Source organism: Panthera leo, chromosome C1, assembly GCF_018350215.1.
Source record: "Panthera leo isolate Ple1 chromosome C1, P.leo_Ple1_pat1.1, whole genome shotgun sequence".
Classification (NCBI taxonomy): Eukaryota; Metazoa; Chordata; class Mammalia; order Carnivora; family Felidae; genus Panthera; species Panthera leo.
The window spans coordinates 204,134,682-204,160,762 of record NC_056686.1 but is presented as its reverse complement, the minus strand read 5'-3'; the positions used below and the strand labels follow the sequence as shown (position 1 = coordinate 204,160,762).

The following is a 26,081-nucleotide window of genomic DNA, read 5'->3' as shown; positions in this document are numbered from 1 at the left end:
AACTTGACAAGGCTCCCTTCCTAAGGGACAGTTGTAGGACTAGCTTTGAGTGCCAGCAGGGGTAATACCTTCGGGGACCAGAGTCTCCTGGGGAGGATGCGTTTATAGCCGAACAGAAGAGAGAAGTTCTTTCGGATTAGCCTGAAGAACTGCAGAAAAGGGAATGAGTTTTCTCCATGTCAATTGTCCCTTCCTCTTCTCCTCTTCTCTCTTTCCCTCAGTCTTGCTTTCAGCCACCAGCTGTTTTCCACCTTATAGTGCTCTGGGATTAACTTCAGCTCTGCTGCCCATGACTCAAGGTCCAAACACCCCTTTCCAGAAACAATGCCTTACTTACAGTTACAGTGAGGAAATCTGTGTTACCTTTGTGGCCACAGGACCCGGATAATCTTAGTATTTACTAGTCTCAAAGCACAGATCTTGTTTTGTTATTTTCTACCCCTTTGATGCCTTCACAAATTTATGTAAAACTACATTTACAGGCACCCTAGCTGTTATACTGCACTATGATTTGTTGAAAACATGTGGCTGCTTTGTTAGTAAAGGAACCTTTGCCAAGAGCATTGTGTGTGGGAGAGTGTGACTAACTAGGCAAAGGGACTTATCTCTTATCCTATCTGTCTCAGCTCTCCGGGCTGCCTTTGATATGACTTATTTCTTCTCCCACCAGCCCCAACCCCTCCAGCCTTTCCTGCTATCATTCCTCCCCAAGTTATTCATATCTAAATATTTTCGCTTTTCAGAACTAATCTGTTCTCTGGATTCATTTTCTGTTGGGTGATCTGAACCACACTTTTCCTACTTCCCTGAGTGACGGGTACTCACAAATAGAGAGCATTAAAATCCTGCCTCCCCTGCTCCTCTGCCCTCTAAACATTAGCAGCAGCCCTTCTTGCCTTCTCGTGTTAGGATCGTCTTGTTCCCCTTTTGGCAACTTTTCAACGGAGCCTGTAATGCTGCGAGGCTGTTTGAGGGGAAATCTCAATCCCAATGGCCAAGAAACACAGAAACAGGAAAGCGAACCCGAAAGGAGCTCTGTAAAGTCACGGCCAAGAGTTTGTTGGCCTGGGCTACCTTCTGGGTCCAAACTTCTAGAGGTGGTCATCAAAGTTCAGATGCTAAAGAAGCCATTTATTCATCCATCTATTCACTCTATAAACATATACCGAGCTGCTAACATTACAAGCTACTGTCCTCAGTATCAGAGCTCTCATAGTAAACAGGATGGGCATATTGGCTGCCGTTGAGCTCCAGGGGAAGATGTGTTCTATGGGGGAAATGGACAGTAAACCTCTAAATACACAGTTCATTACTTAATTACAGTTGTGCCGAAGGAGGGGGTATAAAGAGGGTCTGTAAGAGAGAGACATTCTCATGGGAAGTTTCCTCATTTCTTTTTTTTTTTTAACTTTTTTAATTTTATTTTTGAGACAGAGAGAGACAGAGCATGAACGGGGAAGGGGCAGAGAGGGAGACACAGAATCTGAAACAGGCTCCAGGCTCTGAGCTGTCAGCACAGAGCCCGACTCGGGGCTCGAACTCACCGACCGCGAGATCATGACCTGAGCCGAAGTTGGCCGCTTAACCGACTGAGCCACCCAGGCACCCCATCCTCATTTCTTACAAGCTGAAGATACGGACCATTTTACACTGAAGAATAAGGACTGAGTTCCATGACCGTAGGGGCAATCAAGGGAAATGGGCATGAATCGTACTGGATCTGAACAAATCTACTTTGATTTTTCAGCCTTCCTGGTAACCAGCCAGCTAGTCTCCCAATTAGGTCACCAGCAGTTCTGTGCGGAAACAGGAAAGCGAGGTCCTCACTTGCAAAACACCAGCTCACGGCCCACACCAAGAGCTACCGAATGTCAGCTGGGAACCTCATAAACTTCATCTACTTCTGCTGCTGTTGACAGGGTCTTGTCAGCTGCACTCTTGCTTCCGGTTTGAATCACGCTTAGGAATCTGGCCCCTAGGCCGGCGGCTGTCAGTGGGTGCGGTCCTGTGGCCGCCATCGGGGTGTGGCCTGCCGTAAGCCGCCTGAACCCCGGGCCTGGTGACCAGCTCCTAAAGGCTGTTGTGTTAGCAAATGCACGAGGTGCTTGGTAATGAGCGGTGGAAGTGATGGCCCGGTCTGCTCAGGTGGACCTAGACATGACTCATATGGAAGGACGGAGCCAAGGGGAAACTCCAAAGTTCCTCCTTAGGTCATTTGTTTGGTGTCTTAAGTCCACTGCAAGGAACACCTTGTGACCGTGGGGAGAGCGAACTGAGCACCTCCGTGGCTTACTCGGAACCCAGCTATGAAGCCCAGCTCCACTGTCTCCCCCTCCCCTAGGTGACCATCACGTCTCTCGGGCCCCAGTAGCCTCCCTCTGGTCCCTGTTCCACCAGCAGTCAAACGATCTTTTGAACGTTTGCAGCAAACCGCGTTGCCGTGTTGAGAACAACCTTGAAACTGTGCGCTGAGTTTACGTCTTATAGTGCGGACCCCCCTGGACTCGGAACTTGGTCTCAGCGCTCTTGAAGCGTTGCCCAGAGACGGTGCTAGTCTTTCCATCCCTCTAATACCCACTCAGCACAGGGCCACCGCAACGTTTTCTTTTTCCTTGAATGCTTCTCCATGTAAAGTTTCACATGCGTTGACGCCCGTTTAGCTCAGCGCCCAACTCACTGGTCCCCTGTGAAGGGCGGTTCCTCAACACCTGTTCTCAGTCCCTCCCCACCTCACGCTTCCACATCACACGTGTCGTTCTCCTGTTAAGTGACACCCTGCCACTCGAATGTCCGAAGCTGAAAGCACAGACCTTCTCAGTCCTCCTCCTGAGCCAGGCGCGTGTAAGTGATCGACAATATATGGAGACTGAGTGAACCCTGACACCAGAAAGAAAAGACATTTCTTTCCTCCATTCTCTTTTCTTTGACTTTAATAAGTGGCGAAAAGAACACAAGAGACCCTCAGAAATCTCTGCCAAGACAGGTAAAGAGAAAGTTCGCTAAAGAGTTGAGAGTTAGGGGGCGCCCGGGTGGCTCAGTCGATCGAGCATGCGATTCTTGACTTTGGCTCAGGTCGTGATCTCCAGGGGCGTGAGATCGAGCCCCGTGTTGGGCTCCACGCTGGGCTTCGAGCCTGCTTGGGATTTTCTCTCTCTCTCTCTCCCCCTGTGCCGATCTCCTCTGTGCTCTCTCTCTCTCTAAAACGAAACGAAATGAAACAAAACAAAACAAAAATTAATGAAAAAAAAAGTTCAATGTTATGAATTTATTGGAGGGAAAAAAAAGGTTGTGTGAGGCAGTAAATCAGACCCTTGCTCCTGGTTCTGCAGCTGGTAAGTGGCAGAGCTTAGATCCGGAGTTCCATGGATGAGCCTGCACCAGTCCCAGAAGGGAGAAGTCTGGTGTCCTTACAGGAAACCAAGGCCTGGGGGTGCCTGGGTGGCTCAGTCGGTTGAGCGTCCGACTTCGGCTCAGGTCATGATCTCGCGGTTCGTGAGTTCGAGCCCCGCGTTGGGTCCTGGGCTGACGGCTCAGAGCCTGGAGCCCGTTTCGGATTCTGTGTCTCCCTCTCTCTCTGCCCCTCCCCCGCTCATGCTCTGTCTCTCTCGCTCCCAAAAATGAATAAGTGTTAAAAATAAATAAATTTTAAGAAACCGAGGCCCGGAGATCTTAAGCTGGTAAATGTTGGGACCGGGATCCGGGTCTGCTGTCTCCAGAGCCTGGCCTCCTGGCAGGTGTGCTGTCTGCATTCATTTCCTGCACTTCTAGGTAAGCGTGGAGTGGATTCTTGGTTGTGTTTTTGACATACCATGTGTAACCTTGACATAGCCTTGAGGAAAAAGAGCTTCATTTTGTTCATGCAAATGATCATTCACCTGCCAATTTTTTTTAATGCCTTCCTCCTTCCCCCCCCTCCCCTGCCAGGCTGGGGAAGTATTTATGACTTCATCATTCTTTCTTTCTTTTTCTTTTTCTTTTTTTTTTTTTTTTTTCACCTCCCTTCGAATCCAAGCCTCCTTCAGGATGATTCAGCCTCAGGGCTAGGAAAAAAGTGTTTCATATCCAAATGCGTAAAATGCAGGTCCTCTCTTGGTCACAGCTTTCTAGACACAAAAGTGATCTACTTTTGATGGCTGCTTGGAAGGACTTGCTAATGATTTTTCATTGCTGTGTGCTATATAGGAAGGAAGAGTTATTAGCAAAGAGATTAAACCATTTTCGTATACCTAGATGGAGGTCTTGTAAATCGAATCCTAGAAAAAGTTTTCAATTTCCTATGCTGTACGTAGTCATGTTTGAAGGTTGGTCTAGAAGTTTGTTTTGGATGAGTAAAGGTTTTTGTACATCTGAGATGAGTTTAGTTTATGTTAGTGACAGACGTGGTTCTTTCGTGTTTGATAATCAGCGTGATTTGTCCTCCATATTTCTTCAAATGGGTCACCATTCACTTTCCTCCCATCTGTATTTTACAAAGGAGGGGAAGTTCTACTTTTTCTTCCTTCATGACCCAACCCTGTGGGAACATGTCAGCATCATGGTCTCATTTTTGTTTGCATTAATTGTATTAATATCAATTTTCATCACGGTTGCTCACGTTTGATATCTGGGAGGAGACACAGACGCACGAGCAGATTATGACTTGGTATTTCCCCTGACATCCCTCTTTGTGATTTATAATTTATAACTGGGAAAGATTTACCGACCAAACTGATAATCCTTCCCAGCAAAAGATAAACACACTTGTTAAATCATCAGTGGAAGTCAGATGCACTTGAAAGGGACGAAGAATTCACCTGCAAGCACTTTTGGCATCTTGCTCTTTCCCACGGATCCAGACTGATGACAGAGAAGGCTGAGGCTGCCAAAGCACTTTCCCCGGGAGCACCTCCCAGAGCCCCTGGGGGGTGGGACCAGCCCGACCTGCCCTGCCATCCTGAGGATCTAGAGATCAGCCCTTTGTGCTTTACCACAGGAGATCGAATGAAGGCACGGATGTGTGTGTCCTAGCGCTGTGGATCTTTGGAGTCCAGATCCGTGAATGCCCAGGTCCCCTGACCCCATCTTGTTCATGTGGTTCTTTAGGAAGCTCACCTGTAAGCCCCCAACAAGGTACCAGGCCATCCTTGTCCAGGCAGGTGCACGTGGGCTCTCCAGGTCACCCTGCGCATTCCTGCTAGCAATTGAAACTGATTTCTCAGGACGCGGGTCTGTCGACCGGATGTCTTCAGAAGGCATTGAATAGATGATCAAATGCTCCCCGCCTGCATGAGTGTAACTGAGTCAGTGGGAGAGAATGCGTGGGTTATACACTATTTTGTATAGTAGCAAACGCATCACTGTTATCTCATGTCTGGTTCTCCGGTTGTTGCTCTCATCTCTTAGATTGCTACTATACTGCACCAAAAACAGACGGTGCAGATTCCCCATAAATTTCACTTGGTCTAGACTAGCACTCTTCTGGGAGCTCCTTGGGAATTTTTATTTTGTTCTCCTCAGACATAAGCAGTGTCGGAATGGTCAAACACATAGGATATTAAATGTTGGCCGATAGTTCTGAGAAATCATTAATCCACTACCTGCAGTGCCAAAAGCAGACGTTTAACCTGATCGTATCCGTTACACATGAATCACTCTCTTTTTATTAGGAGTACTCAGAATTTGAAAATTCTCTTTCAAAAATTCCCAATCATGTTCAAAAGGCAAACAGCACAGGAACTCACTCACGACCAAAACCCTCAGCAGAGCATCGTGAATGCGTTGCTAATAACTGACATGGGGGAAGTCAGTCTTTTAAAGCTATTTTTTGTGTTGCTGTTTTTGAGATCCTCAGGCCCCATCAACATAACAAAAAGGAAGAAGGGGCGCCAAGCAGTTATTACTGTGCTGTTATCCCCGCGGCGTAAATCATGATTTGTGACAACCCGGGCTGTAAAGTCGTTGCGGTGACAATGACGAGCAACGCTGCTGGAGTTAATCAAATAATTATTTAACACGTGTTTCTTTTGATCTGGCCCTGCCTTCAGACCATATTTCATTCTTTCCCAGTCTTCTTTACCACCTTGACTTTTAAATGCAGCAAATGAGCACGTATAGGATGTACGTGGAGTTAATGAGGAAACCACTTCTGTCTCCAGTCGGGCTGTGAGCTCCCTAAAAAGAGAGTCCTTGTCGCAGTCAGCTTACTGGATGCCGGGAGCACCCGCTGTGGTTGGCAGTCACTGTCCTTTCTGGGGTAGCTTCCTGGCTTAAACTCTTTCGGAGTATTCCACACAGGGGTCGCTTACTCTTTCAGATGCCGTTTTTCTACTCCATTCCTTCCACAAGCAGATGGCCCGGGTTAGGTGCATAGGGAAGGACCCCATAGTAGTCTGCAGGCACTTCTGCTAGAGAACATTCCTTAAGATGTGAGGGTGAGCAGGGGCGCCTGGGCGGCTCAGTCGGTTGAGCGAACGACTTTGGCTCAGGTCGTGATCTCACGGTCGGTGGGTTCGAGCCCCGCGTCGGGCTCTGTGCTGGCAGCTCAGAGCCTGGAGCCTGTTTCCAGTTCTGTGTCTCCCCCTCTCTCTGCCCCTCCCCCATGCACATTCTGTCTCTCTCTGTCTCTTGAAAATAAATAAATGTTAAAAAAAAAAAAAAAAGATGTGAGGGTGAGCAGTGGTCTGTTCTGTTCCTGAAGGCAACAGCTTCACATTTCTCTCAACTTTTATTTTTTATTTTTTATGAAATACATCTTATTTTCTTTTATTTGTGCTTTAGTGTTTTTTTTTTTTTACTTTTTCTTTATTTTTGAGAGAGAGAGAACGAGAGAAAAACAGCACGAGTGGGGGAGAGGCAGAGAAATAGGGAGGCACAGAATCTGAAGCAGGCTCCAGGCTCTGAGAGCCCGACGCGGGCTCGAACTCACAGACCGCGAGATCATGACCTGAGCCGAAGTCAGACGGTTAACTGACGGAGCCACCCAGGTGCCCCTTCTGTCACCTTTTAGAGCCTAGTACGTGTTCCATAAATATTCACTATCGTTATTACAGTTACTGTTACTCTGTAAAGGTTTAATAAATGTTTGCTAAAACATGAGTGGCCAAGTGAACAAATAAATACACATGCCTCCTAGTGGGGTAGCTTTCTACATGCCGATGCTAATCACACAGACTCAGTATTAAATTCAGATGCGGTAGTGTTAGGTGTGGAAGATAAGACAGCTGCTTCCTTTATTCAGTGCCTTGACCTGGTATTTGTAATCAGTGGATACGTAATGAGCCACCACCAGTCTTTATGGACCCAAATATCAAAGGGTGAAAGAGACAATAGCAACTCATCAAAAAACCTGGCCCTCTCTGAAATGTCACGGGTAATCAAGTTCCATGTTAATGGCTTTAGATATGGATAGTACATCACTCTGAGTGATGTACTATCCACGGTGAGGATTGATAGTTTATATGGCAGGACTTAATCGAAATCTTTCCAAAGTATTCCCTTCAATTTTCAGTAATTTATGTTCAAATTCAAGGCAGAGATTAGGTGTTTTTAAAAACATGATTAAACGCTTTTTGCCTTTAGCTCATCTTAAAGTATTGTTTGTTCTTGATCGTCTTTCTTTATACGGTGGTCATTTGTGTTTTTAGTAACCATCTGTTTCCTTTCTTCATACAGATTTTAACATATTAGAAAAGCCGATAAGCTTACATTTTGTCATAATCTTAAAATATTTTTAAGTCATTCAATTAAGTTCTGCTCCATATACGTGAACATTATGTCTTCAAATAGAATAGATAAATCGAAAACAAATATCAAATTAACATTTCTTCAATCTTGAAGTTTACTTACGAAAGTCATGGTCGTGGATATGTGAAATTTAGGTATGAGATAAAGGGAAAAAATACGGAATTTGGAGAGTTTAGGGATTAGATTGCTTCCCTGAATTAATTGTTTTTCAAGTCAATGTTAAAATCCCTTACTTTTTTTTCACATAGAAAATTTTCAGTGCCGTATGCGGAAGAAGAAGAACAAGGCTTAGAGTAAGTGTAGGGAATCTTTTATCTAACAAACTACACATTAAAAAAGAAATTATTCGGGGTGCCTGGGTAGCTCAGTTGGTTAAGCATCCGACTTCAGCTCAGGTCATGATCTCATGGTTGGTGGGTTCAAGCCCCGCGTTGGGCTTTGTGCTGAGCCTGGAGCCTGGAACCTGCTTCGGATTCTGTGTGTCTCTCTCTCTCTGCCCCTCCCCCACTCATGCTCTGTTTCTGTCTCAAAAATAAATAAACATTAAAAAAAAGAAATTATTGCAATTCCAGTAATAATCACAAACAGTAATTTGCTGTGCTGCCTTCTACTTTGAAATTGTCATCCCTTATCAAGCCGATGTAATTTGTTTCTAACAGTGCTCTATCGTGATCCATTACAAATTCATAGTAACTCTATCTTAGAATTGTCCTGATTCAATAAATAAAAGTTTCTAACGGCACTGTAATCAAACCTGGTAGCAACCTCGGGGTTTTTAGAACAAACGGAATAGATTATGTCTTTTTCAAAAGTCCCAAAGCCGCCCTTCACTTTATCTATCAGTCAAGTAACTTACATCTGTATTTGGAAGCCTGATTGCCTTTGTTGGAGCCTTTAAAAATTCCCCCACCAGGGAGAGCCCCAGGCGTACCAGCCGAAAGTTGCAGGTACAGAGATGACAGCCAGAAATCTTCATTCCCATCACTAACTTTACACAATAAGGAGGAGGGTTGTGTAGAGTTTCTGACAATGCAATGAGGTCTTGTCAACGTGCGGAGTCTGCTAATTAATTCCATGTTTAATTGAACTGTGTCTACTTCGGACCTTCTGTTGTTCAAGTTGACTCCCTCCAAATTCACCAAAAGAGAAATAGCTCCTTCCATAATTAGATTGTCTGTTTCCCAGGCAAGCAGGGGAAATAATAAGTTATTTCTCCACTGCATTCTTCTTGTTTGTGTTCAATAATTTTTTATGGAGTTAATTTAAATTGAGCAAGCTTTATGTGAACTTCCTTCCAGAGGATTTACTGCATCTTACGCGAAACCCGTCTACATCTGACATTTTAGAATTACCCACCTATTTATGAGATTATACTGCATTCTCTTCTTGAAAGAGCAACTCAATTTTCAGCATAGATTTTTCGTTCATTGTTTTTTCCCTCCATCTGTTTTTATGAAAGCTAGCTCCCAAGTCAGAGTGGAAACAATAGAAGGAGATGGAATGGAGAGAATGGGACAGGATTGTGGCTAGCTAGAAGAGAAGGTCTGGATCATAAACTATCAGTGGAAAGAAGAAACCTTGAATCCCCTCCCCCACCCCCACCCCCCACCCCCCACCAGTAATCTATTTCATTCTAAAAATATGTTTACGTATTTTTAATACAAAAGAAATTTTTACCTGATACCTGCGGTCACTAAATAAGCTGCAGGTGCTATGAACTGGAACTCACTCTAAAGTTTTCTATATCACGTTAGCAGGGGAAATGAAACAATTACGAGTAAGTTATCTTGCGATGATTTAGAAATTGTGTCCGGGACTATGTAAAATACGTGGGTCATCCACACTCTCCTCAGTTGCAGGCCAGCCACATAACACTGCAGCCCTAACAAATCACCCTTTTAATGAGTAGCTAATACAGGCCAGACACCAAACTTCACCCCTATCCGTTGTCTCATTTCATCATGACATCAGCCCCGCGCAGGAGAAAGTCGAAGTCCGAGGACTTAGTCTGTTCTAGTTCACGTATCAAATAGATGGCAGGACTAAGAAGCAAATACGGGTCTAGAGGACTCTAGACCGAAGTGCTGGCCTTTCTCATTCTGTCCCCTGCTGCCCCTGCTGCAGACTCTTTTGGGGTCTAAAAAGAAGTCAGACAATGAGTAGAAATGTTAGAGAAAAAAGTAACCAGTGATTTGTTTCTGTACTACTTTTTGCTTTGGTCATTCTTTACTTTTACTTAACAATCTTTTTGTTGATGATTATGAAGCATCTCTGCCCTAAATATCTTAAGTTCCTGAAACGGATGTCCAGTCTATTCCTTTATAAACTTGATTGAGATAACCAAAATGAAATATTTTCCTTTTATCTGAAACTTTCTGTTTTCACCACCTCCCCTAAAGCCATTTCAAAATAATACCCTGGGGGTAGTGAGGACCCAAAGTCACTAAAATCAGGTCAGAGCCTTTACGATTCGTACAGCTTTTATGTATTATTCAGGTGCTCAGTACAGGCTTGTACCTCGGCATGGATGGGACAAACTTGATTCCCATCTGGCCTTTCAGAACGAGAACCGCTGTCTTTCAGAAAGTGTTTTCTCCAGTGTATATTAAAAAAATCTCTATATAATTGTTCCATTATTTAATCACTTAAAAAACAAAACACAACACTTGGTTTTGCCATCCTGAATGTAGTATCCAGATAACAGAAGAGTGTTCTGAAATCAAATAAACAGGAATTAAACATGCCATTTAATACTTTTGAAGCACAATGTCAAAAGAAAGGGGCAATTCATAGTACAGGTATTAGGGGACAATTACTTATTGGAGACAGTGCTAGTTTAGTAAGTGTCCTTTAGATTTTTGGATTAATCCATTTTTTTTTAAAGATTTAAAAAAAATTTTAAGTAATCACTACACCCAGCGTGGGGCTGGCACTCACCACCCTGAGATCAAGAGTCCCATGATGAGATCAAGATGGCTACTGACTGAGCCATCCAGGCGTGTCGGATTAATCCATTTTTTATGAAAACATTCTACAACAGGATCTGTTCTATAATGTTGGGGTTTATTACACAGTGCAATTATACTGGTTTGAAGAATAATTTCGATTTCCTATGGAAGTCTTTCATTCTTTCAGTTTCAAAAAATGTCACATTTCTGGCACGTTCTCTCCCACCTCCCAAACCCAATTCCTGTCCCCCTGATAATAATGAGGCCCAGTTGTCATTCCCTGTAGCGTTTGGGTCCTAGAAAAAGGATGAGATGGTTTTACCTAATTTGAGATGAACTGACTGTCCTTTGACATTGTTACTGAGAGATGGGTTGTTTGTTTACTGTTGGGCAGTGGTTTTCTTTTTTTTCTTTTTTAATTTTTTTTTAATGTTTATTTATTTTTGAGACAGAGAGAGACACAGCATGAGCAGGGAAGGGGCAGAGAGAGAGGGAGACACAGAATGTGAAGCAGGCTCCAGGCTCCGAGCTGTCAGCACAGAGCCCGACGCGGGGCTCGAACTCACGAACTGTGAGATCGTGACCTGAGCCGAAGTCGGACGCTTAACCGACTGAGCCACCCAGGCGCCCCTGGGCAGTGGTTTTCAAAGTGTGGTGCCCGGACCACAGTGTCATCAACCTGGAAATTTGTAGGAAATGGAAATTCTCGGGCCCCATCAAACAATCCAAAACTTGGACTGGAGTCCAGCAATTAATCTTTATACGAGACCTGCAAATCATTCTGGTAGATGTTAAAGTCTGAGAGTGACCGCTCCCGGGAATAGAAGCTAGGCATCCTTGCCAAATTTGGCCTACTTTAGTTTTATTTGTGCTATGATTTTAGCGGCACGAAGAGCAAAGGCGAGTGTCATTCTTTTATTGTGTAGAGGAAAACAATTTGAGCTCAGGATTCCCAGGAAATAAAACCTGAAAACAATAGAAAGTGAAAGTCAATCAGAATGTCTAATTGCAAAAATGTATAGCATCTAAGAGATACTGTCCCCCAAATCAGGTTAAACGTCATTTAATCAAGGGAATCATTTTATTTTTATTTTTTTTTAATTTTTTTTTCAATATATGAAATTTATTGTCAAATTGGTTTCCATGCAACACCCAGTGCTCATCCCAAAAGGTGCCCTCCTCAATACCCATCCCCCACCCTCCCCTCCCTCCCATCCCCCATCAACCCTCAGTTTGTTCTCTGTTTTTAACAGTCTCTTATGCTTTGGCTCTCTCCCACTCTAACCTCTTTTTTTTTTTTTATCAAGGGAATCATTTTAAAAGTGGATTTAGTTAATACTACTACTGAGTCAGGTCAGTCTTCCAGGAAGGTGGTTGATGGAAAGTTTATTCTTCTTCTGCAGCAATAGTAACAAAGGGTTTTTTATTAAGCTTCACCATTCAGAACTAACGGAGGCCCTGTAGGGTAACAGAGACCACAGAACCTTGGATTCCAGACCTAGTCCTGGAATGCTCTAGAAGGAACTACCATCGAAGATGAGTATGTTGGACTAAATCAAGTGTCAGCAAAGCAGTGCCCTCAGGCCTACCACCTGTTTTTGTATGGTCTGAGAGCCAAAAATGTTTTTTACAGATGACATTTGCAATCAATTCCATAATAGGGGACACTCTCTTTGATACCTAAGTAAGTGAAATGTTATCTTTCCAGATAAGAATTTCATTCTTGGGACGCCTGGGTGCCTCAGGCCGTTACGCATCCCACTTTGGCTCAGGTCACGATCTTAGACTTCATGAGTTCGAGCCCCGCATCGGGCTCTATACTGACAGCTCAGAGCCTGGAGCCTGCTTCTGATTCTCTGTCTTCTTCTCTGTCTGCCTCTACCCTGCTCACCCTCTGTCGCTCTCTCAAAAAGAAACCTTAAAAAAAAAGAATTTCATCCTTACCAACAGTAAATCTGTATTTTTTAAAAAATGACTTAATTATTACTATTTTATTTTGAATCCCATTAATAAAAAAATAAAGAAAATGTGTTAGAATTTTATCTTGCAATAGAAATACCTTCTTAATATTCTTTTTTTTTTTTTTAACGTTTTTTAATTTATTTTTGAGACTGGGAGAGACAGAGCATGAACAGGGGAGGGTCAGAGAGAGGGAGACACAGAATCGGAAACAGGCTCCAGGCTCTGAGCCGTCAGCACAGAGCCCGACGCGGGGCTCGAACTCACGGACCGCGAGATCATGACCTGAGCCGGAGTCAGCCGCTTAACCGACTGAGCCACCCAGGCGCCCCACCTTCTTAATATTCTTAATCTTCCCCTTGGCCTGCAAAACCTAAATTATGTGCTGTTTGGCTCTTTACAGAAATGTTTGCCAATCCCTGGACCAGTTGATTTTTAAGGTTCCTTCAAAAAACTCAAATGTTCTGTTACTCTCAGTGCGTATCAGTAAAACCAGTGTTGAGCCGTGTTTTCCTCTTCGGGAGTGAAATCTGATCAGATGGGCCCCCAAACAGAGCCCCATTTCTCTCGCCGTCCTTCCCCATGAGCGCAGTAATTCAGTCCACACCGCCTAGGTTAGAAAATCAACCCTGCTTGGGACAAATCCTTAACTTTGTTTGCCTCAGTTTTCCCATCTATGCAGTGGGAAAACAGTTCATGCTCAGGGCTTTCCCGAAGATGGCTGGGGCTTGCGTTGTTATAAACACCGCAAAGCGGAAACCTTATTTGACAGATTGTTTTCCTTTCCCATCAATTTTTCTTACATCATTCATATAATAGTCTAGCAAGTAAACGGTTAATCAGAGAACTGAGTTTGATAATGCCCTTTAAAAGTGACTCTGATATTTCTCAGGTAGATTTCCTAAACCCACCAGACCTACTGTGGAGCCAGTCAGTACGCCGAGGGCAGTGTCCCCATAGAACCTATTTGGAAGTGTGTGCAGAATAGCATGCCTACACGAAGAGGCTGGAGGGACCCATGGGCTCTCCCCAGCGCCATCAGTTCCCTGGAGACTAGTTTGCATATAAGGTTCAAGTTTCCTGGGCGCCTTGGTGGCTCAGTGGGCTGGCTCGGGTCGTGATCTCGCTGTTAGTTAAGTTCCAGCCCTTGGTGAGTTCGCCTCTGCCTTGGGCTCTCAGTGCAGAACCCACTGGGGATCCCCTTTCTCCCTCTCTCTCTCTCCCTCTCACTCTCCCTCTCTCTCTCTCTGTCTCTGTCTCTCTCCCAAAAATGAATAAACTTAAACCAAAACAAGACAAAACAAAACAAAAAGCCAAGTTTCAAATTTCCCCCAGAGAGCCACTGCTAAAAGTTCAGCCTTGACCTTCAGGACACTCTGTATTAAAATGCAAATTTGTTACCTAGGAAGGTAATTTTTAACCCTTTTGTGCCTATTTATGAGTACTTGAGCCAAAATTAGGTTTTTCAAATTAGCTAGGTGCCTGAGAGCAGCGCTTAAATAGAATCTGACCCGATTCTCTGATTCTCTGAGGTGGGCTTAGGCTAAGCCTCGTAAAGGTGCTGGGGTGACTGTGACGCGTGCCCCAGCACTTTCTGCGCTCAGCCTTTACGAGAGTCCCTGTGCGCATGCGTGCAGCCACAGGCGCCTTACTATGAGGGACTTTGAGAGTAGCACTGTCCAACAGAAACAGATTGCAAGCCTCTCAGATCATTTCAAGTTTAGTAGCCACATGAAAAAAAAAAAAAAGGTGAGATCCACCATGCGAAATTAATTTTAATGGTACATTTTTCTGACTTGCTATACCCCCCTGCATTATTGCTTCAATATGTAATCAATATAAAAACTATTCATGAGAGACTTTGCTTTTGCGGCCCTAAGCCTTTGGAATCCAGCATGTATTTTACGCTTAGAGCCTGCTTTGGACCAGATCAGTAGCTGCCTATGGCCTAAAGCCGTCGTACCGGCCAGTGCAGCTCTGAGAGCCTTTAGAAACTGCTTCGCAGGTTGCAGAGCATAGCACTGGTTGTGAAAACAACCCCACGATGGGCTGGGGGCACAAGTGGAAGCTGGGACCATCCTCAGTTCTTCTGTAGTCTGTTTCATCTGTGTCGGATTTTTGCTGACGGTCAGTGTTCACCCTGTGTAACTGCATAACGACTTTCATCAGCACACGAGCCGGGGTTAGATACTGACTTCCACTTAATTGTGTGACCTCAGGCAAGTTACTTGCAACCCTCAGTTTCTTCACTTGCAAAACGCGGATAGTGATAAAGTCTCAAGCTCAAGGGATCCTTGTGAAGATGAAATGAAACGATGCCTATGAACACCTTAAGTGCTTGATATATCATCACAGGTGCTGTTATCGTTAGATATTCTTACAACCGGAATGGTTTCAAAATGAACTGTAAAGACAGTCTTTATTTCTCTGAGAAGGGGGAAAACGACCACCCCATCTATATACAATGTTTTTAAAGAGTGGGTTTAACTAGCTCCTTGAATTTGGCATTGCACCTCGTGGCAATCATCTGTGCCCCGAGAAATCCTGAAGGTACTACATCATCTTAAGAACATTTTGGTTTTGTGTTTCACCGGAAATTATGATGTGTAAGTATTCCACAGGGAAACTTCTGTAGAAGACTATCCTTAAAATGCAACCTGTTATGGCACTGGGTGAGCCAATGAAAGAAAAGAAGAGAGTTTTGCTTTCTCTTCTTGTCCTCACTTGTCTTCTCCTTTTGTTTAGAGTCAGCAGAAAGAGCTCATTACAGCAAAACTAAAGGAAGTGAATTCAGAGTTTTCACTGCACACGTGAACTCATCCTCCCACAATGACGTATCTGAAAGGCCAAATAAGGCGCTCCTTCCTAACTGTACTCCAGCGAGGGGGCAGAAGGAATTACACACGCTCTTGGGTGTAGAGTGTACAATTTGACTCACTCCTAACTTGCTTCCCAAGCCCCGGCCATAAAAAAAAATACAGTGGAATAGTTCTCACCTCTGGGAGAATGAAGGAAAATCACAACACATGTCAATGCTTGTTAGACCACATACACCTTTCGTGGGGATTTTGTTTGGAATGAAAGATGTAGTGACATTTTTAAAATGCAAATAGGTGGTGAATAAATATGGGATCTACTTCCACATTCATGCACCAAATGCTAGACGACTGTGAACCACAAGAGCAAAGAAACGTACCTAACCATCAACTTACTAGGTCATTTTGAACGTAGGCAGCACAATGGCCGCGTGCATGAAAAACCACTCCTGTATTTTGAGAGAGCCTTTCTAAGAATGCTGAAATATTAATAACATGGTCTTAATGTAGTTGAAGACAGAGGAATGTGTTAAGGGCGGCAAGGGTGGCCGAGAATAGCACAATGACAATGTGGTATTTTTCCTTGCGCTTGTAAAAGCAAGAGGAAAAGAGAGTAAAAATAGTCAGTGCGTTTAAAAAACAACAGCCCTCAATTTTCCAAATGGGTATAAAACTCCGTATTCCACAAATGAATTCACATACACCTAACTCTTGCCAACACATTCCTACCAGCTTCAAGGAAACGTAGACAAACTATAAACTTGCGATCTCATTTTTCCCTGAAATTAACATAAATATACAACTAATTTTTGAACTTTAGGAAATTCAAGACATCCTCTCATTTGACTTCTGTGAACTCTGAATTTAATTTTTTAACTGGAAGCAGTCTGATCAGAATAGAAGTTGACGAAATAGCAATAGTCTGTTTTTCTCTTCCTTACAACTTTCTCGACGTGCTCTGTTTTCGTGTTGCGGTGAATAAATCACAGGCCAATTTTTCTTGTCACTCTTCCACTTCCATTGTGAGTTTTTAGGTGTTGCTGCCTGATGAAGTGGAGGTGCATAAGGATCATCAAGAACATGGAGAATTAATAAAAAAAAATTTTTTAATGTTTATTTAGTTTTGGGAGAGAGAGAGGGAGAAAGAGAGAGAGAGAGACAGAGACAGAGACAGAGAGAAAACAACCAGGGGAGGGGCAGAGAGAGTGGGAGACAGAGAATCAGAAACAGGCTCCAGGCTCTGAAGCTGTCAGCACAGAACCTGATGCAGGGCTCGAACTCACGAAACCACGAGATCACGACCCGAGCCCAAGTCCCACCCTTAACTGACGGAGCCACCCAGGCGCGCCAGGAACACGGAAGATTTCAATCCACTCTCCAGATGCGGAAAAATAAAGCAATTTATGCCTTCTCCTCAGTCCTAGCTCTACCAAGCCTGGCACCACGTTTCCACAACTTGCCTTTGTTGGCTGTGACTCAGTAACCCCCAGGACCCAGTGGATTTGTTTCTGAGTTCCGGGACTCGCTGTGTTTGATGTGGGAAGGACAAGCTTGACCCTCAGTGCATCTTTCTCCCCAAGCTGGTGTTTCTGATTTTAGTCGAAACCCTAGGGCCATCTTAAGCATGACCAAAAAGCACCTTGCACGTTGAACCATCCCTAATTATGTGATGGGTATAGACTTGAGACACATAAATCTCAGTCATCGGAGCAACCTGTTTTTCTAAGATTCTCCGGTCCAGTGAGAGACGAAAGCAAATAAGGGAGAGATTGATCTCCTAGTGCTTTTTATTGTCGGTGCTCCACACATCATAAAGTTTTGGCTCGTTAAAGGAAATTCCATAAACAACTTCAGTTAATAATAGTGAAATAACCGTGTGCCTTTCTGGAGCTTCTGCTAAACTCCCTTTCCGCTTGCCATTACCAGAGCATGATTAAGAAAATACCAACAGGCTGTTCAAAGGGGAGGAATAGACTCCAACTGGGAGCCGTACAGATGCTTGAGGGATGAGTAATGAGACAAGGGAACGTGGCCATATCTCCTCAGAGAATCACGCAGTTTTGCGGATCTCTTTTTTTTTTGTCTCCTCATTCGAGTGAAACCCGCTGGGTTTCTGGCGTGGTCGGTCTCCTTTCGTGGCCAGGCTGATGGCAAACGCCTAACGGGTTCTTCTCCCAGCTGGTATTTTTGATAGTTTAGGAACATCTTAAGGACGAGATAAATGGACAACATTGAAAGTGAATCGTACTGGAAAGGTGGTGGGTATCTGTCACCTTTTTTTTTTAAACCTCTGGTTGCCCGAAACAACTTTATTTTTCATGGCTTTGTCGCTGTGGGTTTACTACTGATGGTGTTGGTCAATTTTTATTCCAAGTGGAGACAGATTTGGGAGGTGATGGTGAAGGGCAGAGGGGAGAAGCAGAGGCAGGGGGGAGCAAGGCCCTATTAATTATTTTTTATTGTGAGGTTTCCCAGAATTATTGAGATTTTCCACATTAGGAAAAGCTGCCATTGGTGTCAGTGTGATGTTTGTGAAGATGAAGTCATGGAAAGCATGTCAGGTGCATAAAGAACTATATGGCCCATGTTCTCTGCAGCAGCCACTTAGGGTGTGTGAGCATAGGGAGGCAGCGGGGTGTTGAAAAAATAGAGAGAGGGAAAAACAAGAGGGTTTTATTAATCTGAAAATGAACATAAAATATCGGCTGATCTTAAAAAAAAAAAAAAAATCTTAGTGTGTTATAGTCCAGAATCTACGGTCGGTACTTTATATTACTTTCCCTTGAAATCGTGACCCATGTCTTACCAACTCTTTTCTTTTATGCCTCGTTGCCTTTGTTGGCCTTTTGCTTTGGTGCCCTCTGTACCGGTAATTAGGAAATCATCACCGATAATTTTTCTGTGAGCGTTTGGATACGCTTCCGACTGTTGGTTCAAGACCACGCTCTCAGATTCCGTAGCATGTAGCCAAGAGCGTAGGTTTGGGGGAGAGAACACTTGCGTCCAAGCTGGTCCCTGACCTTTACCTGACGCGTGGTCTGCCACCAAGAATGGACTTTTCAAAGCCAGCATCCCAAATTTCCAAGGGAGGGCTGATAACAGTACGTGTGTGCAAGCTGTTCATCGGGATTGGACGCCATCCTGCATGTAAGCAGCGTACCTGCACGCAAGAAGCCCTCGGGAAACATACCTGCAATCTGACGGATACCGCTGGTTTTAAGAAAATGTCTCCCGTCGGGCTCCTTGCCACCTGGCCGGGAATGTAATGACCTTTGAAGAATGACTGTAACCGATTAATGTTTTTCGTTGCTTTACCTGCGTCTCCAGCCAGGTGATCACTAGCGATTCACAGAAACGTCCCCCTCCTGCTGGGTCAAGGAGGTGACGTTTCGCTCTGCTCTGTTAGTGGTGGCTTATATTGGTGTGTGTTTCCTTCTTTCCCGTAGCCTGCAAAATTGGCTATTACAAGGCCCTCTCCACGGATGCCACCTGTGCCAAGTGCCCGCCCCACAGCTACTCTGTCTGGGAAGGAGCCACATCGTGCACCTGTGACCGAGGCTTTTTCAGAGCCGACAACGACGCGGCCTCTATGCCCTGCACCCGTAAGTTGCGTGCTTCTGTCTCGTTTCTTCGATGCCAACGGCTGCCATTCCCGCCTGGCTGGGTCTTCTCCCAAGATGACCAGGCAGGGGGCAGGTTAGATGGACTGTGAAATCTTTTGTTACTCAAAGCAGGAGGAATGCTTATGAAAAGGAAGGATCCGTCTCGCTGTCCGGGTCGCCTTCAAAACGCACAGCTGACCACAGGCCACTTTCTGGAGCAGTGATGGAGCTCTCAGGGGTTGTCCGGCAGTGCGATTAGAGCTGAGATTGGAATTTATACATGGCTCTACCGTCTCCTTCGGGAGTCTTGGGGAAGCCTGACAGCTGCGGGGGAGACAGGTCCCGGGCAGGGTTCCGGGGATGGGATCACGTGTGGGCTGTGGTTTCAGTTTGGGCACTGAGGTCATGGCTTGCGTTGTCATTACCCTTCTTCCCTCTTTCCTCATAGTTTTGTGTTCATAACATTTAGGCCCGGGTCCTAATAAACGCCTGTTTAATGATAGGCACTCAATACATGCCGGGCTAATGAATGGATGGGGTTGGCCCCTTGGTATGCAGAGGAACAGAGGAGTCTGTTCTCCCACTTTCTGTGGACCGAGCTGCTAGTGTTGCCATTGCTTCCACCAGCACCGTGGGCTGCCACAGACCCTGCTGTGGCTGTGACCTTGACCAGAATAGGCAGCGGGGGGGGGGGGGGGGGGGGGGGGGGGGGGGGCGGGGCGGGCAAGCGTTCCACTCATGGTGCTTCCATCGCGTGAGTCAGTGTGTCGAGGGACAGAGCCAGGCACGCAGGGTTCGCACATGTTCTGTCTTTGTTTCCAACATCCCTCCCTCCCCACAGTTAAGAGCAGGTTGACAGTTTAGTCTCCTAAGTTTCGTCTCCGGTTCCTCATCTGTAGAATGGAGTTAAAAATAGTACCTCCGTCATCGTTGTTGGTATTTAGCACCGTCCTGTGGGCCATGTTAGCATAGAAATGCAAAAAGTGATGCTACTCAGTATATTTTAGCTTTTACTGTGTTTATGGCTGTTACTGTTTTGTTCCCTATTACAAATTCCATCTTGGCTGGCCTGGAGCCAACATCCCTCCAGATAGAAGTATTTTCTGGCTGTGAGGCCATTGTCTGGTTAAGTCAAGTATCAGCCTTAAAAGGAGTGGGAAGAGATTCCAGATCCATCCTAAATTTGGACTGAGATTACCGGACCCTCCAGAGTTTCTTTTATAAACGACGACAGCAGTAAGAACCATTTCACAGAGGCGCCTGAGTGGCTCAGTCAGTTGAACGTCTGACTTGCTTTCGGCTTAGGTCATGATCCAGTGTCGGGCTCTGGGCTGAACGTGGAGCCTGCTTGAGATTCTATCTCTCCTTCTCCCTCTGCCCCTCCCCTGCTCACACACGTGAGCTTCCTCTCTCTATCTCTCTGTCTCTCAAAAAAAAAATAATAACAAGAAGAACGGGGTGCCTGGGTGGTTCAGTCGGTTAAGCATCTGACTCTGGATTTCAGCTCTGGTTATGATCTTATGGTTCTGTGAGTTCAAGCCCTGCACTGAGCTCTGCGCTGGCAGTGTGGAGCCTCCTTGGGGTTCTGTCTCTCTTTCCCACCTCTCTCTGCCCCTCCCCAGCTTGCCCTCTCTTCTCTCTCTCAAAGTAAATAAATAAACTTAAAAAACAAAACAAAACAAAAAAAACAAGAAGAATCATTTTATGATACCCAGGTAATGTATCAGACACTTTCAATACACCTCATCACAGGGCTCATAGTAAACCAAATCTATAAAATAGGCATTATTTTCAGTTTATGCACGACGTAATTGCCAGCTCAGAGATGTTAAGAAGGAGCCCAGGACCCCACCCCAGCTTGGTGCACAACCAGAAGACTGACATTTTTCTTATCACAGGCAGGCTTTCTTGCCCACTCCCCCCCGGGGTCAAACTCAAACTCCCTCCTGAGGGAAGGAGAATACGAAGGCCAGCCTTGGGTGTAAGTGTAAATGGGCAAAGACTTCCTCGTTTTCTTTTTGTGTTCCTTCCCTAGACTAACTACTTTCTCTAGATGGCCATGATGTTTGATAAGCTCAAGTCCCAGGCTTTTTCTTTTCCAACCTGAGTATCCTCATCCCGTGTTCCACTCTGTGGGATTAGGTAAACACTCCTCCTCTGACCACACCGGCTGCCAACAGTTCCCTGGGTGTGGGGTTTTAGGGCACCAGTACACTTAAAGGGCAGTATTGGGGCCAGACCGTGTGATGGCTGCCTTCATGCTGTCTATCTTTCCATACAGATAGAGCCTTCCCCAGCCTGCAGCCCGACTGTGTTAAGAACCTCATAAAATTCATCTTTGATGGCAAGATGGTCTGGCTCTTGCCTCCAGGCGTTTTCAGTCTCATGATTCCGATCTGTCACCAGCATTCTAGGACCATGGGCCCATCACGTAACTACTGCAGCTTGCTACATGGGAGCAGTTTAGGGAGACCCCAGAGGTCACCACCTGCCTGAGTTACTGGAATGCTTTCCCGTGTGTGTAAGTGTGGTAGCCGAGCCCTTGGAATTTTATGTTTGCGTAGGCATAAATTGTTGGCTGTATCTTGAGGATCCAAATGAGAAAAAGAAAATACGGGTTTTAGCAATTGGGGGGCATCAAAAAGTTTCAGAGCTAAAGTAACTTTTGCATTTGTCGGCGATTGCTTTCAATAACGTGAACAAAGGAACACTGGCAGCTTTTTGTGTCACTGATAAAAGATCCATGAAAATACCGACGCAATATGTGATCTTTTCCCCTCCGGTCCATCCTCTTAGTACTCCGCCTACACTTTACTGACTCAAGCTCTTTGTGTTATTCTAAGTTTATTGCGTCCCTCTGACTCGAGCTAGGAGGAAGCACGGTGCTGTTAACACCACAAAGTTCTGTGGTTGTTCAACCCCTTGACGCCGCTTACCCATCGGTCAGCTGGGATTCTCATGATCTGCCTGTTGGGTTGTTTTGAGAATTAAACAAGAAAATATTTGTAAAGGTCTGGCACATGGTAGGGATCTAACAAATGTTTGGTCCCTTCTTGGGTCCCCAGCTGGTCACTTCCTCCCCCAAACCACGTCCACACCACACTGCCAGCGCGTCTGACTGCCTCTCTATGGTGCTTTTTTCACTTGACCGTGCAATTGAATTGCCCAGTGGCTGCACTAGACTCCAGAATCTCTGGGGATAAGATTCAGGCATCAGCATTTTCAAAAGCTGCCCCCGTAATTGCATTGTAAACACAAAGTTGAGCCCACTTCTCTACAGAGTTTATTTTTAAGTGTTTTTTTTTTTTAATTTAATAAACATTAACTACATAAGACTCTTAAGACCTCCTTGGAGACAACGATAATTGGGGGGGGGGGGTGACCATATTTTGCTAATAGGTTTACTAGTAAATTAAGCAGCAGAATTATAGTCTCTTCTACTTTACAGCTCACGTTAGATTTTTCCCTTCCTGCACTGTCCCATACTGTAGCCACTAGGCACATACGACTCTTTAAATTTAAAATTCAGTTTCCAATTTATGCTGTGCCATATTTCAAGGGCTCCCTAGCCACATGGGGCCAGTGGTGACCATACTGGACAGCTCCTCTGTGGAGTATTTTTGCCATCGCAGAAAGTCCTGGACGGCACTTAGTAGGCATTTCAATAGAGAAGACAGTGGGAGTTTCTCAAAGAACCTCCTGTTCAAATAACCCACAGAATGAAGCCCTTCCCCCTTGCCTCGCCCCCCCCCCCCCACCCAGCTTTATCGGATTCTTTTGACAAGATGTGGGGGAGAGAAAGGAACATAAACATCAGGGATCCTTTCAAACCGACTCCAGCCTTTAATCAGTTCTTACCAGTTGGTTAAGCCAGGTGACAAAGCCAATTCCCTTGTGCTGACAGCCATGATAATCAGGCACCTTCTTTGTTCATTATGCTATCTTTAACTCCAGCATTCTCATGCAGCCCTGCATTTAGTGATCGCTCACTGTGACGGCACGCTAATGAAGAAATAAAACACACTATCTGAGCCTCATTCTTCTAGCCAAAGAGAGACTCTGCTCCACTGGTTTGTAAAATCAGGTTTTTGTTCACTCGGGGAACGATTAGACCAGGTGAACACAAGCAGCATCGGCTAATTTAGAAGGAAACACCTAAGAAGGTCTTCATACCATGCACGCTGCTTGAGAACTTCAAAGGATTAAATGGCCAATGAACACTATCTTTAGGAGTGCCTCTCTTGGCGCTTCTGGTTAAGGTTAGCATAAATGGCCGCCTGTGGGATAGGCTGTATTTCCGTGGAAGCATCACGAATATTTTCGAGAAAATAATCCGCACCCCGGTTAGAACAGAGAGTTAGAAGAAATGCTTCTTAAATATCAATGCACGTAGGAAGCACCCGGAAGTCACTAGGGGTTAGCAGGAGAAGTCGGGCCTGATAGGCTGCATTTGTGACAAATTCCCAGCTATTGCTGATTCTGCTGGTCGGTGGACCATCTTCGGGTGGTAAGGATTTAGATCCTTCCTGATGGATGGCAGGAGACAGGAGGCCCTCTTTTCCGTGGCTGTAACTGTCAGGCCTGTTCTTCAGCTCAGTGGTGACTCTAGGAAGATAATTTCAAGGGTGGGGGACATTCTCCCTTGATGGAAATTGAATCCTTCCTTTGTCTCCCAGAAGAAAACCCAACCTGGTTTGGAGTTACATCATCAAATACACTCACCATGGAGCTTTGTTTGTTTGTTTGTTTGTTTGTATTTTCTTCCACAGTCCCCACCAGGTTACTGCCTCACAGTGGAAATGTCAATGTTCACCTCAGACACGGGTATCAGTCAAGAAAGGTGACAGGGTTTTTGTGACTGCCAGCAACACAGACTCCCATACCTGTCTACACACAAGGATGCCGTTCAAGCTGATGAAGAAATTTTGATCTCGTGAATCATTTCTTAGAGGGAATTTGAATGTGATTTTTATTAAAGAGATACATGTCATTTAACTCTACTGATAACCAGCCCCTCCCCTCCAGATCTCTTTCACCTCCCTCTTACCTTTCTCTGTAGTCAGGAATGTGGTCTGACAGTCAGCAGTGGTGGGAGAAGGCAACTACATGCCTGTGCAGGAAGACTTTTGATTACCTTAGTTATTTAGTTGCTTGTTCAGTGATGATAGTGAGAAAGGTCTTTCCCTCCCCGGGAGACCGAACCTATATCATATTTAAGGCGACTTGCCAACCCCTTACTGTGTTGCAAAATGTACTAGACAAAAATGCCTTCTAGAAGAAGTGAATTGGCTTCGGATATCTGGGAAGGAAAAGCTGATTTGTTATTTTGCCACCTTGACTTCTGAACACCATTACCAGAATGGTTTCCTGTACGTTTCGGTTGGAAATCTGTCCTTGTGCTTTGGGGTGCTCTTTGTTTCACTTGTTGGATGAAACTTATTAGAGCCTCCTGAATGGAGCACTCTGTGAAATAAGAGATTATGATTTTGGATTGCCAACTTGAGGGGTCTTCACAAATCTGTCTCCAAGTCAACGGCCTTGAATGATTCAGTCAGCTGTGCCAAACAAACAAAGAGTGATTGATTGATCCTCAGACGTGGCCTAAAATACTCCAAATTTGCAGCTTTTGAGACAATTTATACTGGAGGAGCTTAGAGCTAATGAGGGCAAATTTCCCAAGGTCTATGACGAAAGGTCCTGATTTGAAAACCCTGGTCTGCAGGCTTAGGTTATTGAGAAACTGAAATAGCTTAGCCCCAAACAGCGAACATCACTCACTTTGTTTCTACATTTGCCTTTTCTAATTGAATGTAGTGCACCACTGTATTTCCTCCAGAAAGTGTATTGTTTTAAAATTACCATTTCAGGTCTATTACTCAAAGCCCTCACTTCTAATGCCTTCTGACAGTTATCAACATAATGAACCATAATGAAATGATGAGCAATTTTCAGTGGAAACCCAATGTGGATCCCAGTGGTGCTGTGTGACTGTGTTGTTAAAACTTGAATGCAAATTAAAATAACATCGTCCTTACTTGTTTCCAAGGTCAGGAGAAGAGAGACCCTTTTTTTTTCTTTTTTAAGCGCTTTAATTTTGGAAATCTCACATCCATTTTCAAACAAGCCCTTGAAGGTGCCACTGATGTTCGGTTCAGTTCTCTGCCCCAAAGATTTACATGCTTAACAGTCTGGCTAAGGGATTTGGGGAGGGATGTCTAGCATGAGTCTTTGATGTATAAACCATAGCATAAAAGGCAGCCTTTGGTTTTAAGTAAGCTACATTTTTTTCCCCCACCCAAAAGCATATATCTTTTTGCTCTAGGGCTTCCAATAACTAACAATATAATGGTGGAAGGCAGGACATTCTATGAAATTGATCAATGAGAGTGTAGTCAGCGGTCGTGAAAGACCCGTTGGTTGTAGGAGTGAAAACAAAAGCCAAAGATTCCTACAGTTTCGTTAATAAGTGTTGCAGGAGATCCGTTCGTTGATCTCTGACCATATCCCAGTTTATCGGCCATGTAATCAATGATTTTTGTGAAGCTATTTTTACGGAAATTCTTGGATCTGAAATTTACAGGGGAATTTGTTGCTTCATGTCATTTATCGAATTTGTGAAATGAGAGTACAATTTCATGCTACATTCCGTTTGTCGCGGGATAAAAACTCAGATTGAGATACCAACTCTCCCGCTGCCAGATTCTGTGACAGGGACTTTAGTTCGCAACATATGGTCATGCCGCCCGGTAATCAGTTGTTAAGCCAATTAATATGCCTGTCCTCGGACCATACCCAACAGATAAGAACAATCAAAGAAATTTTGATGATTCGGATGCAGTCTTCAACAGGTAAATGAACCTGTTGGCTTATTTGGGTAGATCTCAGTGGTTCAGAGTCTGGTATCGGTAATGAGTAACCCACATCCTTGCCTCTCCCTTTCTGATTGCCTTTCGGCATTTTGACTACCAGTAGAGAAAAAAAGCACCTCTGGAGAGGCCAAGAGTGTGATTCTTGTCCAAAGACGATTAGGGCTA

At 44.7% G+C, this 26,081-nt stretch overlaps 1 protein-coding gene across 11 annotated transcripts in view; it reads left to right on the top strand.

Annotated features, from left to right (window-relative positions):
• Positions 1 to 26,081, top strand: part of EPHA4 (EPH receptor A4) — a 149,472-nt gene that overhangs the window by 51,322 nt on the left and 72,069 nt on the right. For 8 of the 11 annotated variants that reach the window (XM_042950258.1, XM_042950260.1, XM_042950264.1 and 5 more), the window contains one exon: positions 18,892 to 19,047. The exons of 1 other annotated variant lie outside the window; for it this stretch is intronic. In XM_042950258.1, coding sequence (XP_042806192.1) covers positions 18,892 to 19,047 — 156 coding nt within the window. Of the gene's footprint in view, positions 1 to 1,747; positions 1,906 to 18,891; positions 19,048 to 26,081 lie in introns of those variants that run through there. 2 more of the 11 variants (XM_042950275.1, XM_042950270.1) reach the window with 2 other exon arrangements.